The sequence below is a fragment of the Schistocerca cancellata genome, chromosome 1, assembly GCF_023864275.1.
Source record: "Schistocerca cancellata isolate TAMUIC-IGC-003103 chromosome 1, iqSchCanc2.1, whole genome shotgun sequence".
Lineage (NCBI taxonomy): Eukaryota > Metazoa > Arthropoda > Insecta > Orthoptera > Acrididae > Schistocerca > Schistocerca cancellata.
Window position 1 is genome coordinate 64824749 of NC_064626.1, and position 18073 is coordinate 64842821.

Consider the following 18073-nt stretch of genomic DNA (forward strand, 5'->3'; position numbering starts at 1 on the left):
GGATGTGTATTTTAACTGTAACAGTTTATGTGGCAAGTCACATTGATGACAATATAAAAACGAGATATTATGCATATTTTCTAACAGGCTTCTCGCGTGACGGATGTAAAATAAAACAGAAAAGCTGCTGAAAAATTTATTTTTATAGTGTGTATTTGATTACATTGGAAAATGTTGTTAAACAAATATCATTTATCCAACATCGCCGAGAACTGAAATTTTATTGAAAGAAATTAATATTTTCTGATGTAATGTCCCTGCTTAATTAATGTCACAGGGAAGTCTTCCCTGTTAATTATTTTTTATAGCCCCCACAAAAGGAGAAATTTTAAACACAGCCGTCAGATAGTGCTATTATTAAGTTTTTAAGAGAATTATTTAAACATTTCATCAAAGTGCTTAAAAATACTGTGCGCAAATTATTTTCAGTTCGAGGGCTTTATAGTACCGTTATCGATATAAATCAATACTTTGGTATTTAAGCCCGTGATTATTACGAGAAATCAGCAGACTGTCACGAGAACGAATACAAATTGCTTGAGGTTGCAGTGGTTCCGTCATATAGACCACGATCATTTGCTTGTCATCGTTTGCTCCGTCCTTGACGCCTTCGTCGTTGACGAGGCTGGCTTAACCGTTCCCTCCTCTAACGTACTCATTCAAACACGGTCGACGAGACTCCAATCGGCGCGTAGCGTGCCGCCAGACTCGTTGTTGTGCGTGCGGTTGCTTATAACTAACACATTATTGACTGACAGCGTGAAGTTGGAGGGCAATTTGAATAGGGGGCAAAAATCTACGTTCAAATGGACGCTCACCATGGTGCAAAGAGACTCGATTTCCTGACCTTCTAAATAAAGTCTTACCACTACAGCTCGTGCTTTACGTCCCACGTTACAAAACAAAATATAAAAAACGACACCCATGTTCATTGAACAGTATCCATGTCAGTGTTAAGCTAGAATAAGTACTAATCTCTGTCAATTTCATTTGTTACATGTTGATCTTGCCCATGATGAGACAACTATGAAACCCAGAAAGGACATTATCAAATAGATCCTGGTATAAAAGAGGGAGGAAGTGGAGAGCATAAGCAACTATAAGGAAGAATTTCCCCCTCTTACTACACCAGATACCCTTGCAGCCATACAGCCTGGATCGATACACTAAAATATACGGCGTTCTTGTAAAACTTTCTTGTTTTCAGCAAAAATGTAACTGTAGAATCATAGAAAAGACTTGTGAAATGTAATGTTATTGTCAACGTGCGACTGAAGATGTTTTTTGTACGTAGGAACAATGACACTGTGAATCGTCGTAAAGAACTGAACTATAAATTTGATCTAAAAGACGATGTAATGTAATTTCCAGGTATTTGATCAAAAAGACGATGTATGTAATGTCCATGTATTTGCATCTTAAAGACGATGTAATGTAATATCCATGTATTCGATGTAAAAGGTGTTGTAACGTAACATCCATGTATTTAAGGTAAAGGACGATGTTGTAATTTTTGTACCTAGTATGTCAGTATTTTGTGTGCCCTAGTGTGTACGTTTTGTTTTCCTTGCTAAGTACCAGTGCCAGCAGCAGAACTATATAAACTAAGTGATGAAGAGAACTACATTAAAGAAGTGAACAAAGCCATTTAAGTACGTGTGTAGAGGAGTCAAGAACTACCAGTGTGTAAAGCGGTTGGGCTCATTGCCCGCAATTTGACATTTCTTCGGACGATTCGCCCAAGGGGGCAATGTAAAGGAATTATATAAATTTTTTATGAATATATAGACAGTAGTTCAACTACCAGAGATTAATGCGTAAAGCATTTGCTGAACAAAAGAAGCTTTACGCTCTTCGTTTATTAGTGTTAGAATAAGTTATCTTTCGCTGTTATCCTGTCCTAGTGTTAAGAAGTGTTGTGCCATTTCTTACTGTTAACATTAGATGAAATAATGAAAGTGATTTTGAAGCAGAGCGATTTCGTCTTTTGTGATACCATGAGTCCCAGCTCCTGAAATTCTGGAAAATTATTACTATTATTTTAATTTTTATGTAGAGAATTTTGATGGAGGCGACGATGCTCACGGCGACGCTGCTCAACAATAGAGGTAGGTGAATGTGTTCATCTTTTTCCTTTCGTGGCCGCTACCGTCAGTTTCAATATATTTGCCGCGACATTCAGATCCTGCAGTCTTTCTTTTCATTTAATTTCGAAGTCCACGCATTTACGTTCTAAGATGAATAAATGCATTTAACTGTAATTCTTTTTATCCAGGCCACGGGGGATGATTATACTCAAAATGTACGTGCCTCTATCCCGTTCGTTATGTTCGCATACATTCGAGTGTGTACAAGCGTATCTATCCGTTGTTTCTGCAGTTTTCTCCCACCTCCAGTTCCGTTTGTGGTGGTTCTTCTGTCTTCAGCTATGCCTGTCCTCAGCCAATTGAAAAGTATGAAAGTCACATGACTCGAAAGCAGCGCATTTGCTTCAGGAAATACGAAACTGCCAAGACGTCTAAGTGATAGTTTCATACCTTCTGCGATATGATTATCGCTCTCGCACCTCATTTGTGTTTATTTGGACCCACTTATACAGCAGACATTCAAGATGATAATATGTGTATGTTTATTAGATTACAAAACACAAACTGTTTCACTGTTTCGAAACAGCGTATCGAAACATTACCTTCTACTGTTTCATTTGTTTCGAAACAGTTACGTGTCTCAGTTTGCCTATCTCTAGTAGCTATATTTCCTACACAGTATTAACGCTTATTATTATTATTATTATTATTGAGCACTCATTCGCGAATGTACTTGCCCTCTTACTTGATGTAGGCAGTCGGCTGTATTCTTTAATAACATTATTTGTAATATTCAGTGGCTTAGTTTCCACACTTGATCTTTGCCTGTGCCGCAACAGCGCTTCACGCGAAATATTTATTACGCGACATCCACAATAAAGTTTATTTCAAAATTTCGACGTCCGACTGAATAAAGATTTTTCTAACAACAACAATAGCAAAACATAATAATATAAGAGGACGCGTTACAGCCCCTTATTAGAAAATTGGTTAAATATGTCGGGCCCATGCCATATAGGACTATCAAGCCTTATTTAATCTATGGAAAGAAGGGCAACTCAATATGTTACAGGTTTGTTTGAACCACGGGAGAGTGTCAGGGTGACGCTGAAAACCTAAAATGGCATGCCCTTGGTCGCTGACTATCGCACGATAGTCTTCTTACAAAGTTTTAAAAACCTGCATTATGTGAGGAATCTAACAATATACTACAACCCCCTAAGTAAATCTCCCCATCTCCCCACTCCTGTGGGGACCGTGAAGAATGGGTTAGATTAATATCGCCCACAACGGCAATACCCGTTCCACACGCGAGTGAAACGTGAAGAAGCCTTGACAATAAGTAGTACAACAGGACTGCCTTGTACCATGCACTTTACTGTCGTTCGCAGAGTACAGATGTAGGGCTTGTCTTCAGCCTGTCTTATGGCTTCTGTAAACTATCAAACCATTTGTCAAACTTCACTAATCTTGTCAAATATTTGACGCTTTGTCTGAAGGGTTTGCCAACCATAGATCATGGTTGAAGTGATGGAGAAAAATTTTCATTGGCAACAGATGTGGCAAGATGGCGGACGTTGTTTGTGTTGTTTAACGAAAAAGAGTTTTATTACAGTTTATCTCACGCTGTCGTAAGGTTCCATAATCGTGGAAACTACAGTGACAGATAAAACAAAAGAGCACTGGCAGTAACAAAAATGATAGAGGTATTACACGTTTCTCAGCCATATACAGAGGGGTCAAAAAAAATTATTCAATGTTTAAAAGTCCATAACTGGCAAACTAATTGACGGAGTTGTCTCATCTTTGCTAGTGTAATAGTTTGTAGTTCCGGCAATCGCCACACAAGCGTTGTATTGCGTTGTTTTGTTTTGTCAGATGACAGTCGTCAGGTAGTGTTTCGTTGTTAGGCGCACCTAGTTACTCGAGTAAACATGGTTGTCGCAAGGCTTACATTCGATGAAAGGAAGTCAGTTTTGAAGTGGTATTTTGAGTACGAAATAATTAATAAGGTTCAAATGGCTCTGAGCACTATGGGACTTAACATCTTAGTTCATCAGTCCCCTAGAACTTAGAACTACTTAAACCTAACTAACCTAAAGACATCACACACATCCATGCCCGAGGCAGGATTCGAACCTGCGACCGCAGCAGTCCCGCGGTTCCGGACTGCAGTGCCTAGAACCGCACGGCCACCGCAGCCGGCCATTAATAAGGTTCAACGGCAATGGCGAAATGAATATCAAACAGAGCCACCGACACGTTTAACGATTCGTCGCATTCGAGACAAATTCGAAGCCGAAGGCTATGTTAAAGATGTACACAAACAACGATCTGGACGACCTGTAACAGTAACAAGTCCAGCTAACTCCCGTCCTGTGTTACAACAATTCACTCGCTCACCACAGAAGTCTGTGAGATAGTGTGCCCGTGAAACTGGAGTGAGTCGCTCAAGTGTTTGGCGAATTTTGAAGACAGCAAAGTGGAAGTGCTACGCCCCACGATTGCTACACGCAATGAACGAGGACGACCCAGATCGTAGAATGGAGTACTGCGAGTGGTTTACTAATATGGTGCACAACGATGAAGAATTTGCGGAGATGATTGTGTGGTCTGATGAGGCACAGTTCAAACTCAATGGTACAGTAAAACGCCACAATTGCATCTACAGGGCCGCCGAAAGTCCGAACGTCCATGTAGACAAAGCCGTGCATTTGCCAGGAGTAAATGTGTGGTGTGGGTTGTCCTACTGGGGCTTGATTGGGCCATTCTTCTTTGAAGGCACAGTTACCGGTGAGGTGTACCTTCAGAAGCTTCAGACATCCATTTTACATGCCATCCGAGACTTATATGGAGACGGAAGAGTTTACTTTCAACAAGATGGTCGGCATCGTTTGTGTGCGGATGTTAATGGTGACCATTTCGAACACCTACAGTGATCTTTAAGTTGAACTTTAAGCTACACTTTCACCAAAAATGAGACAACTCCGTCAATTAGTTTGCAAGTTATGGACTTTTAAACAGTGGATACATTTTTTTGGACCCCTCTGTATTATGCGGGAACACTTTAAAGGAAATCAATATTTTATGCGCAATATATAGGCGTGACGGCAATAAAATAAGTTCTCCTGTTCGTCCACGAATGATGTATACATGTCCGCACGTTGTGGTATTCTTTCATACTCTGTTTCGTCCATTCCCTGGACCAATGACTTCTTTCTTTTTCTCCTTTGTAAACAGTTCGAAGGTAAATGCAAGAAATGTTTTCTCTGCATTGAGAGCTAGTCTACGAGGGCACGGTGAAAAGTAATTCCTCCGAATTTTTATATGAAAACTCTAAAAACTTCTTAAATTAAACAAACGTTATTAACATTCTGCATCTTTATTCTTCATGTCTACGTATTTATTTCTCAAAATTGGCCTTGCGACGAACACATTTCTCCCAACGAGAGACCAGTTTGTTGATAAATCACTGTAGAACGTTTAAGGAACCATTTGCACTCGAGCACAGACAATATTTAATTTAGTTAACTTAGATTATATGTATCGATTTTTTAAGACAAGAGAATGCAAAATAAAGCAATTAACACCGCTCTCTTGTCACAGCGAGTAGGCATCAACACACTCTCATGTCATTCGTTGTCCTAGAAGGACTTAATATTTTGTGCGGCTCCACAGTTAGCCATATTGATGTTTATTAGCAGAAAAGAGGCGCAGAATTAATAAGTCGCTCTCATTTGTGAATGATCTGCAATTATTTTCCTATAATTTTACGTAAGTGTCAGTTATATCGTAATGTATATGTTAAAATGAATATATGTTTTATTTAATCGTATGCTTTTCTTTGTTTTAGTAATTTTAGTCACTCCATTTTCATGATTGAAGCTCAGGTCAGATATCAGACTTTGTCTACAAAAAATATATAATGAGCCCTGGCTACGTTCCGTACATCTTCGGACGTGCGAAGCTCGATAAATTCACGGCGTAAATTTTAATCTCTCAATTACTTACTCAAGCAAACAAACAAGTATTATTATTATTATTACAAATTATTACTATTATTATTATTATTACTATTATTATTATTTTAATTTTTTTATTTGCTAAAAATGATTGACATTGTTGATGGAGCCATACTCTCACTTCTGCTTGCACCACTTCATCACTAGCAAAGTGAAGTCCTCGAAGATGCTCTTTAAGTTGTGCAAACAAACGAAAATCGGATGGTGCCAGGTCGTGAGGATGATCGGTGACAGTGAACCCGAGGCTTCGGATTGTTGCAGCTGTGCACCGCTCGCGTGTGGTGTGGCATTGTCATGCTGAAGGACAGCGTGCTCCACGTGTGGACGAACTTTTCAAATTCGAAACTCGATTACAGCACTCATAGTTACATTCCACACCGCCATGTTACACTCTACAATTCGGAGCTCTCTAGCGGCAGAAGGCTGAAAATATGGTGACATGAAGAATAAAGATGTAAAATGTTATAAACGTTTATTTTATTTAAAAAGCATTAAGAGTTTTCATGCAAACAATTCGGAAACATTACTTTTCAGTACAACCTCGTACAACCGTAATAACCGGCCGAGCCATCCATCGTTGTGAAAAATGTGTTGCATTGCAATGTGAACATTTAGAGAACCGCCAAGTTCAGTAAAGCAGTTTTCTTTCGAAGTGATAATCAAAACGTTATGATTCCCCCTCGTACGTAAATAAAGAAAATAAGTCAGTGCACTAACAGTACAACGCCACCTGTTTACAGTACACACTAACGAGAGACGGTGGGGCAGCAATGCTGACGTCAGGACACTTGCTAGTATGCGGTTACATGTTGCATTAGTCACGCTGCACTTTATATAAAAATGACATGGAACTAGTTAGTTTATCGAATGTTAATTTAGTTGGTATTTAAATGTGGCTGCATGCTGACCATTTAGAGATGAACTCACGTAACAGAAAACAATATTTAGTGCACTAAAAAGGTAAAAGTTCTAAATGAAAATTCGTCTACGGAATAACACGAGTCCTACAGAGGGAACTGCTAGAGCTTACTTTCAAATTTAACTTTCCTGTCTGTGAGCATTTAATATCACTGCGTAAGTGATCAATAATATCACCATCAGCGTTATTCGCTGCTTTCTGAGCTAAAGTCGTTTTGAATTAAGAGTAATGAAGGACATTTATTCTCCTAATATTGCAATTATGAATGTGGTCTCTAAATGGGTTACTTGAATCAAATTTCACGAGAGGAAGTACATTGATGAGCCACCTGCTTAATAGCTAGTTTGTCCGTCTTGGAACGAAATACAGGGTGAGTCACCTAACGTTACCGCTGGATATATTTCGTAAACCACATCAAATACTGACGAACCGATTCCACAGACCGAACGTGAGGAGAGGGGCTAGTGTAATTGTTTAATACAAACCATACAAAAATGCACGGAAGTATGTTTTTTAACACAAACCTACGTTTTTTAAAGGGAACCACGTTAGTTTTGTTAGCACATCTGAACATATAAACAAATACGTAATCAGTGCCGTTTGTTGCATTGTAAAATGTTAATTACATCCGGAGATATTGTAACCTAAAGTTGACGCTTGAAACCTCCGACGTTCAGTTGCGTGCTTCCCACGCCCGGGTTCCCGGGTTCGATTCCCGGCGGGGTCAGGAATTTTCTCTGCCTCGTGATGGCTGGGTGTTGTGTGCTCTCCTTAGGTTAGTTAGGTTTAAGTAGTTCTAAGTTCTAGGGGACTGATGACCATAGATGTTAAGTCCCATAGTGCTCAGAGCCATTTGAACCATTTTGTAACAAACACGGGCCACGGTCGGCAAGCAGCATCTGCAGGGACATGTTTACGATGACGACCGTGTTTACGATTGTGGCTGTAGTGCACTGTTGTGGTTTGGTCTAGCTGTCGCAGTGGCCGCATGTAGCGCTTGCTGCTATTGTTATTCTGCATTCGTCTCCGCACGCAGACCAACTGTAGTTCACCGTGTTACCAGACGTCTGTGATAGTGTAGTGTTGTAGGAACTGTGACCATGGTGTATTCGAACTCTGAAAAGGCGGAGATGATACTCATCTATGGCGAGTGTCGACGCAATGCAGCTGAAGCCTGCAGGGTGTATGCAGAACGGTACCCGGACAGAGAGCATCCAACGTGCCGCACATTACAAAACATCTACCGCCAACTGTATGCAACAGGTATGGTCGTAGCACGCAAACGGGTCCGTAACAGGCCCGTCACAGGAGAAGCGGGTGTGTTAGCTGCTGTTGGCCGGCCGGTGTGGCCGTGCGGTTAAAGGCGCTTCAGTCTGGAACCGCGTGACCGCTACGGTCGCAGGTTCGAGTCCTGCCTCGGGCATGGATGTGTGTGATGTCCTTAGGTTAGTTAGGTTTAATTAGTTCTAAGTTCTAGGCGACTGATGACCTCAGAAGTTGAGTCGCATAGTGCTCAGAGCCGAGCTGCTGTTGCCATGAACCCACACATGAGTACACGGGACATTGCGAGAGCCGGTGGACTGAGTCAAAATAGTGTCATGCGCATACTGCATCGTCACCGCTTTCACCCGTTTCATGTGTCGCTACATCAGCAATTACATGGTGATGGCTCTAATCATCGAGTGCAATTCTGTCAATGGGCATTAACAGAGAATGCGTTGCAGTTCTACCTGTTTACCGATGAAGCGGGTTTCACAAACCACGGGGCAGTGAATCTACGGAACATGCATTACTGGTCCGTGGACAATCCTCGCTGGCTCAGACAGGTAGAGCGACAGCGACCGTGGACTGTAAATGTATGATGCGGAATCATTGGCGACCACCTAATTGGTCCTCACTTCATTGCAGGGGCCCAAACAGCTGCAACATACATCGCGTTTCTACAGAATGATCTGCCAACGTTTCTCGAAAATGTCCCACAGGAAACGCGTCGACGTATATGGTATCAGCATGATGGTGCAGCTGCACATTCCGCAATTAACACTAGGCTGACCCTTGACAGGATGTTCGACGGGCGTTTAATAGGACGTGGAGGACGCATAAATTGGCCAGCCCGTTCTCCTGATTTTACACCTCTGGACTTCTTTCTGGGGGGTACGTTAAAGGAGAATGTGTACCGTGATGTGTCAACAACCCCAGAGGATATGAAACAACGTATTGTGGCAGCCTGCGGCGACATTACACCAGATGTACTGCGGCGTGTACGACATTCATTACGCCAGAGATTGCAATTGTGTGCAGCAAATGATGGCCACCACATTGAACATCTATTGGCCTGACATGTCGGGACACACTCTATTCCACTCCGTAATTGAAACGGAAACCACGTGTGTACGTGTACCTCACCCCTCATGGTAATGTACATGTGCGTCAGTGAAAAAGATCAGTAAAAAGGTGTTAGCATGTGGACGTAATGTGCTGTTCCAGTCTCTTCTGTACCTAAGGTCCATCACCGTTCCCTTTGGATCCCTACGTAATTCGGTGCTCTCCGATACACACGATCGAACAGCGGAGGAGTGGTACTCAAGCGTCAACTTTAGGTTACAATATCTCCGGATGTAATTAACATTTTACAATGCAAGAAACGGCACTAATTACGTATTTGTTTATATGTTCAGATGTGCTAACAAAACTAACGGGGTTCCATTGAAAAAAACGTAGGTTTGTGTTAAAAAACATACTTCCGTGCGTTTTTTTATTGTTTGTATTAACCAATTACACTAGCCCCTCTCCTCACGTTCGGTCTGTGGAATCGATTCCTCAGTATTTGATGTGGTTTACGAAATATATCCAGCGGTAATGTTAGGTGACTCACCCTGTATATCACTGACTCTGTGTATCAGGGATCCGACAGTTTATTGGTAAGTTTGTGGGGATATGTGGCATTAGATGTCATATCATAGGACACGCTGATTTGTGTAGGCGATGGCAGCGCCCGATAGCGTCCCAGATAAGCGCCTTAGTATTTACATCAGTCGAATTTGGTCGCCGAGACACCAACGTGAGTTCAGTGTAATGCTCCTCAAACTAGTGTAGCACGGCTCTGGTTCCGAGATGTGGACAGTTATACTGTTGAAAGATGTCGCGGTGGGCAGTGGTCATAATGTTTGACTTATCAGTGTACGTACTGCGATACTGTAGTTACAATATCAAATTCCTTAAGCAGTTTTTTTAATAGGTGATCGAGGGCGACTGTTATTTACGTGCGCCCATAGATTGCCCAAGTGGGTTTAAGACACATTGAAAATAAAAGTAGCGGTTGTTCGAGTTGGATTAAAAATTAAAAGATATAACACGCGAAATGGGACAATTCGGCGGGTAACGCCATATTGTACACAATGTGGAATGCATAATGTAAAAAGTAGACGAATTCAAGATTTTTAATTCAAGACAGTTTGGAAATAAGCTCTTGTATTGTTCTACATCCTTATATTTCCACATCATCCAGTGTGTGAACGACTTTTGCTTTCGCTTCTTTGTTAATGGAAACACGTTTTTTAATTATAGGTCCTACAAAATACTGTAATACAAATATGGTACCGGAAAGATCACATCAGCAATAACGACACGTAGACTGCGAGGTGCAGGCGGAGTCAGTTACAGAGAGACAAAGGAAGGCTGCGGTACTTACGCATGCGCAACGTATCTGGTGGCCTCCTCGGCAACCAGCGCCACCTTGGTGAGGTTCCGCGCCCAGCTCTTGCTGGCGTGTGAGGCGCCCATGAACCAGGCCGCGCTTCCTGGCAGCTGCCGCACTCCTGCAAATACAGCTCATGTCGTAACGGGGACTTCAAAACTAGTCTGCTGCTTGCCACAACGATTGAAGTTACTCTCATGCACCACCACCACCACCACCACCACCACCACCACCACCATCATCATTTCAATCATCATCCAACCTGTTTAATAAAACTGGAACAACTGAAATGTTCCCAACATTCAGTTTTTGGTTGGCATTGAAGAATCGTAGGATCACACAAAGAATATCAATGATAGGACTTCGCCTTTCCTAAAAACGTCAGGCGCACTTTCTCTGGTGTCTCGGCAGATATTTGCAATTTTGTTTTTGCAACGTGTAGCTGGAGCCGGCCCAAACCAATACTGCTCGTGACATGTTTTATACGACCGCTAGTGTCAACGGAAAGCGTCAGTTCGTTTCCAATTACAAACAAAATGATTTTTAAAGCGGATTTTTACGAGCCCCTAAGATAGAGCGATCCCAGGTTAGTCTACTTTGATTTCTGTTTTGTAGATATGTATTAACAGGGACACTAAAACACGGAGAGTATCCAGTGCTCCAACAGCGAGACACCGCGCTGGATAGCGCTGACTGGTACCGCCAAGCATGCAGCGCTCCAAAATCGTTGCTGGACTGCTCTTTATTCTTCGTGCTGTACTGTCCCTGTTAATAGGTAGGTATCGACAAACCAGATATCGCATTAGACTAATTTAGGATCGCTCTATCGAATGGGGTCGTAAAATTCCGGTTTAAAAATCATTTTGTTTGTAATTGGAAACAAATCGACGCTTTCCACTGACACTAGTGGTCGCATGAAACGCGTCACGAGCAGTATTTTTTTGGGCCGGCTCCAGCTACACATTGTAAAAACTAAATTGCAGATATCTGCCGAAACACCAGAGAAAAATCAGCCCGACTACTCTTAGGACAGACATCCTGTATACTGATAAGCATTAAATTTATTCTGACATCATACGTATCAAAAATATACGTTCTGGTACAGAACAATATAAAAGCATTTTTTGTCTACCTGAAGGCAACTTTTGGACCAGTGTAATGTCTCAGAAGCAGGCGGAAAGGAACTACAAGTATTGGGGTGTATTGTGATATATTTGGTAACCATGGCGTAGGGGTAGGGTCGTTGACAATGAAACAAAGTCGTGGATCCTTGGTTGAGTACCAACCACTGCTTCGATTTTGAATAAAAATCATTACTGCCAATACAAGGGGCCATCCTCAGTCACCAACGCCTTGTCAAGAGAGACAAGCAGATGTACCTTCAGGGAATTTACTTGCTCTTTGGCAGGGAAACTACCCATAAATGACGAAGAAAAAGCAATGATCTACGGCATGAGTTTGCAGAAGCCAATGGAAACCACTGTATTAAATATACACTGTTTGATAAGAAAAGTGAACGATCCAGAAGACATGTTCGTTTGTCAATATAACTTTGGACGCGTACACTTCATCACCAGATACATAAATGATTAGAGCTGCAATTTTCTGTGACAGATGTAACGGTCACATGAGTGCATTAGTGTTGTTCGTGTTGTTACAAGGCCTGGTAGGTATACAAGGGACAAGAAACAGCGTCAGATATTGACTGATCACTGCGAAGGACACGGAGATGTCATCGGAGATGCCATCTACTCCTGTGAGATAGTGTTGACAGCACCAGACAAAGTTTCAGAGGGGATCCATTGTGTTCTCGTTTTAGCCGGCTGGTCGAACGTGCAATATCTGTATTTGTGGGGCATTCAGATGTGACAGTGGCCCAATGTTGGACAGCTCGGGACGTGATGACAGGTGTACTCGTTGTCAGGGTTCCAGTCGACCACGTCTGACCACCACAAGAGAGGGTCATCGTGTTGTGCACCAATTTCATCGTAACCCCTTCACATCTGCATCTAATGGACTCCCTACAGTTTTCGGTATCACCCTGCGATAGTAACAACCGGTAGAGGGAATTACCGTCCCATCCATAGGCTGTTGTTAACATGAAATACAAACAAACGACTGCATATGGAGTGCTGCCGTGACAGGGAAGCGTGGGCTGTTGATGAATGGCGTCGCACTGTGTTGAGCAATGAATCGAAGTTCTGCTCTACTCTGGATGACAATCATTGTGGCATATGGCGGCGATTCGCGGAGCGGCCCAATTTTTTTCAATGTTTTGGAGAATCACAGCAGTGTAACTTCTGGTGTCATGGCGTGGGGAGCCATCGGGTAAGACTTCAGATCACGGCTGGTAGTGCTGAGGGCACAACGTTACGTCTTCACGTACTTCCTGCGTCCTCATGTGTTACAGTATCATGGTGCCATTTTTCAACAGGAGAATGCAGTCCCACCCATGGCATGTGTCTGTCTGAACAGCGCGTGATGTTGAGGTACTCCTGTGGCCAGCAAGATCTCTAGATCTGTTCCCAATTGAACGAGTGTGGGACCAGCTCCGACGTCAGCCCTTCCCATTGCCATTATCCGGGATATCAAGGACCAGTTACAACAGTTGTGGGCCAGCTAGCCTCAAGAGAGGATACAATAGCTTTATGGCGCCCTTCACAATCGAAACAGTGCACGCATCTAAGCTAGAGTGTGTACAACGCCATACTAATAAGCGGACCCATACTGACTAGTTCTCTGCAAATTTCACTCGATTTTTTAATCACTGAAAGAACATCAGATACCCTATCTACCTGTGAAGTTTCATTTGATTTCATCCCCCTCTTCTGGGTGCTTCACTTTTTTCTGTCAGGCAGAGTATGTGAAGCGTGTCTCAGGAAATGTGGCCTGTAGCTCAAGAACTGTGAGGTTGATCTCTTCTTTGGCAAAAGATCGCTGATTGGTCTCCCATCTGGATCTGCAGGAGGAGATTTCCAAGCGGAAGATTATCAGCTTTACAGTCCTACTTTACAATCAGCAGATATCAAGATAGAATGAGTGAACGAGGGAATTGAACAGGTAATTCAGTATGTAAAAGGAGACAAAAAGATGTAATGGCCTGGATGATTGGAACTTTCTAGTAAAGACGCAAGAGTTACAGGAGAATACGGGCACGGCTGTAGGACAGAGAGGGGAAAGACGCCTTGGGTTCTCCCAGAGAATGAGTTTACTGTTGTATCCTCCCCTTGTTGACAAGCTGCGCTTTGTATCACTGATTTTGGATCTAGAGATGAGTTGTGCACCAGGCCAGAGCCGGTTATTTAATGAAAAATAGTGAGTGAGACATACGGTGTGTTAACAATGCAGTTTCGTAACAGAATACACTCGATTGCTCAGTCAAACAGTGGTTGTGGACACTCCCCGTACGATATGGGTAAGCCATTTTCCAGCTACACTCCGGGAAATTGAAATAAGAACACCGTGAATTCATTGTCCCAGGAAGGGGAAACTTTATTGACACATTCCTGGGGTCAGATACATCACATGATCACACTGACAGAACCACAGGCACATAGACACAGGCAACAGAGCATGCACAATGTCGGCACTAGTACAGTGTATATCCACCTTTCGCAGCAATGCAGGCTGCTATTCTCCCATGGAGACGATCGTAGAGATGCTGGATGTAGTCCTGTGGAACGGCTTGCCATGCCATTTCCACCTGGCGCCTCAGTTGGACCAGCGTTCGTGCTGGACGTGCAGACCGCGTGAGACGACGCTTCATCCAGTCCCAAACATGCTCAATGGGGGACAGATCCGGAGATCTTGCTGGCCAGGGTAGTTGACTTACACCTTCTAGAGCACGTTGGGTGGCACGGGATACATGCGGACGTGCATTGTCCTGTTGGAACAGCAGGTTCCCTTGCCGGTCTAGGAATGGTAGAACGATGGGTTCGATGACGGTTTGGATGTACCGTGCACTATTCAGTGTCCCCTCGACGATCACCAGTGGTGTACGGCCAGTGTAGGAGATCGCTCCCCACACCATGCTTCCGGGTGTTGGCCCTGTGTGCCTCGGTCGTATGCAGTCCTGATTGTGGCGCTCACCTGCACGGCGCCAAACACGCATACGACCATCATTGGCACCAAGGCAGAAGCGACTCTCATCGCTGAAGACGACACGTCTCCATTCGTCCCTCCATTCACGCCTGTCGCGACACCACTGGAGGCGGGCTGCACGATGTTGGGGCGTGAGCGGAAGACGGCCTAACGGTGTGCGGGACCGTAGCCCAGCTTCATGGAGACGGTTGCGAATGGTCCTCGCCGATACCCCAGGAGCAACAGTGTCCCTAATTTGCTGGGAAGTGGCGGTGCGGTCCCCTACGGCACTGCGTAGGATCCTACGGTCTTGGCGTGCATCCGTGCGTCGCTGCGGTCCGGTCCCAGGTCGACGGGCACGTGCACCTTCCGCCGACCACTGGCGACAACATCGATGTACTGCGGAGACCTCACGCCCCACGTGTTGAGCAATTCGGCGGTACGTCCACCCGGCCTCCCGCATGCCCACTATACGCCCTCGCTCAAAGTCCGTCAGCTGCACATACGGTTCACGTCCACGCTGTCGCGGCATGCTAGCAGTGTTAAAGACTGCGATGGAGCTCCGTATGCCACGGCAAACTGGCTGACACTGACGGCGGCGGTGCACAAATGCTGCGCAGCTAGCGCCATTCGACGGCCAACACCGCGGTTCCTGGTGTGTCCGCTGTGCCGTGCGTGTGATCATATTGCTTGTACAGCCCTCTCGCAGTGTCCGGAGCAAGTATGGTGGGTCTGACACACCGGTGTCAATGTGTGCTTTTTTCAATTTCCAGGAGTGTATATCCATTTTCCCACGGTTGCCTGTTTGGTGGGGGAAGTAGGCGCGCGCGCCTGGCCAACCTAGTTTTCCGGTCGGCCGGCCACCAAAGGCAAAACTCTTACCTAGCGTCAGCTACACTTCGCGGGAGAGCCGTAGCCTCTCTCATCAACAGTCTATTACAGCCACAGTTCAGAAAAGTTCTCCGTGGACCAGTCACTCCCTCCGCGTTGTTTTGCTTTTCATATGGGGAATAGCATCTCAATGCTGTTTTCTTTCAGTTCTCAAACAGGAAAGTTGTCAGTTGCAGCTTAATTAATCTTATAGGTCCTGTTTGGTTTTCTGTCAATGAATTTAATTTACCTTAATTTGTCATCTCAAACGCTACAAGTGGCACTCTGTACTTTACAGCTGATGATTTGTAACATGGACTTTTTGTTTTATTCCAGCCCCTGCACTATTGTGCAAAGTGCACTGCTTGAGATCCTGGTCATTGGAGCTGTTATTTTCTACCGAATTCTAGCAAACTCGGAGCAGCGAATTGCAGTTTCGGCGTTTGTTGTTGACTGAGGAAGACCTAGGTCGGAACCAGAGGATTCGGATTTTTTAATAGCTTCTGCGGCAACGCGTCTCAAATATGTGGACGTCTAGTGTATGTATATCTATTGATGTGCATCGCAGAGCAAAGCCGATGGCTTGATCGATGACCAGGGGAAGGTGAGGCTAAGTGGCCAGGTGGAAAAAGTGGCGATTGCATATTTTTTACCACGGACAGTGCTGCTGCTCGCCGATAAGTGGTCAAACTATAGTCGAGATGGCGGAAGAAGCTTCCTGACGGCTTGCAGCTATGTTATCGGCTGTCAACTGCGAAGCGCCAACGGCTGCAGGCGAAAACAGTAGTCGTCTGCAGGGCTGTGACAAAACTGAGGGTTGCCGTAGGGGCGTTACCAAAATGGTATTACGTTATTGGTTGACGAGGGCCCACGAATCTGTCACTCCTGGCTCACTGCAACTGTCAGGGATCAACTTAAGCCTACTCAACTGTAGATATAATATACACCATCATTGTAATCAGTGAGTATGACAGAGGAAGCTTGTCCGTTTTTTTTTAGTAAGAACTTTTCTTATTTTTATTTGTCTGATGGAAAGTAAGTCGTTTATACTATTCTTATCACGTCACTTGTCATATAGCAATACATTTTTACCATGTCATGTTCAAACAACGTCTTTTGGCCCACAAATATAGTTCTTGGATGTACCCAAATATGGCGAGAGGTATGTACCTAATGCACTGAGGAGTGTTGTCGAACACGATCGTTTTGGTGTCCAGGTGTTGTGGTACGGGGAGGCATTGTTCTGTACGGGCGTAGTGACGTCCAAATACACTCCTGGAAATAGAAAAAAGAACACATTGACACCTGTGTGTCAGACCCACCATACTTGCTCCGGACACTGCGAGAGGGCCTGTACAAGCAATGATCACACGCACGGCACAGCGGACACACCAGGAACCGCGGTGTTGGCCGTCGAATGGCGCTAGCTGCGCAGCATTTGTGCACCGCCGCCGTCAGTGTCAGCCAGTTTGCCGTGGCATACGGAGCTCCATCGCAGTCTTTAACACTGGTAGCATGCCGCGACAGCGTGGACGTGAACCGTATGTGCAGTTGACGGACTTTGAGCGAGGGCGTATAGTGGGCATGCGGGAGGCCGGGTGGACGTACCGCCGAATTGCTCAACACGTGGGGCGTGAGGTCTCCACAGTACATCGATGTTGTCGCCAGTGGTCGGCGGAAGGTGCACGTGCCCGTCGACCTGGGACCGGACCGCAGCGACGCACGGATGCACGCCAAGACCGTAGGATCCTACGCAGTGCCGTAGGGGACCGCACCGCCACTTCCCAGCAAATTAGGGACACTGTTGCTCCTGGGGTATCGGCGAGGACCATTCGCAACCGTCTCCATGAAGCTGGGCTACGGTCCCGCACACCGTTAGGCCGTCTTCCGCTCACGCCCCAACATCGTGCAGCCCGCCTCCAGTGGTGTCACGACAGGCGTGAATGGAGGGACGAATGGAGACGTGTCGTCTTCAGCGATGAGAGTCGCTTCTGCCTTGGTGCCGATGATGGTCGTATGCGTGTTTGGCGCCGTGCAGGTGAGCGCCACAATCAGGACTGCATACGACCGAGGCACACAGGGCCAACACCCGGCATCATGGTGTGGGGAGCGATCTCCTACACTGGCCGTACACCACTGGTGATCGTCGAGGGGACACTGAATAGTGCACGGTACATCCAAACCGTCATCGAACCCATCGTTCTACCATTCCTAGACCGGCAAGGGAACTTGCTGTTCCAACAGGACAATGCACGTCCGCATGTATCCCGTGCCACCCAACGTGCTCTAGAAGGTGTAAGTCAACTACCCTGGCCAGCAAGATCTCCGGATCTGTCCCCCATTGAGCATGTTTGGGACTGGATGAAGCGTCGTCTCACGCGGTCTGCACGTCCAGCAC

General features: G+C 44.9%; 1 protein-coding gene across 1 annotated transcript in view; it reads right to left on the reverse strand.

Moving 5' to 3' along the window:
- LOC126115034 (uncharacterized) overlaps nt 1-18073 on the reverse strand; it is a gene marked incomplete at its 5' end in the record, with an annotated part of 85173 nt that overhangs the window by 58580 nt on the left and 8520 nt on the right. Inside the window, one exon of the mRNA XM_049915077.1 lies at nt 10720-10846. Within this exon, the coding sequence (XP_049771034.1) occupies nt 10720-10846 (127 nt within the window). The remainder of the gene's footprint in view (nt 1-10719; nt 10847-18073) is intronic.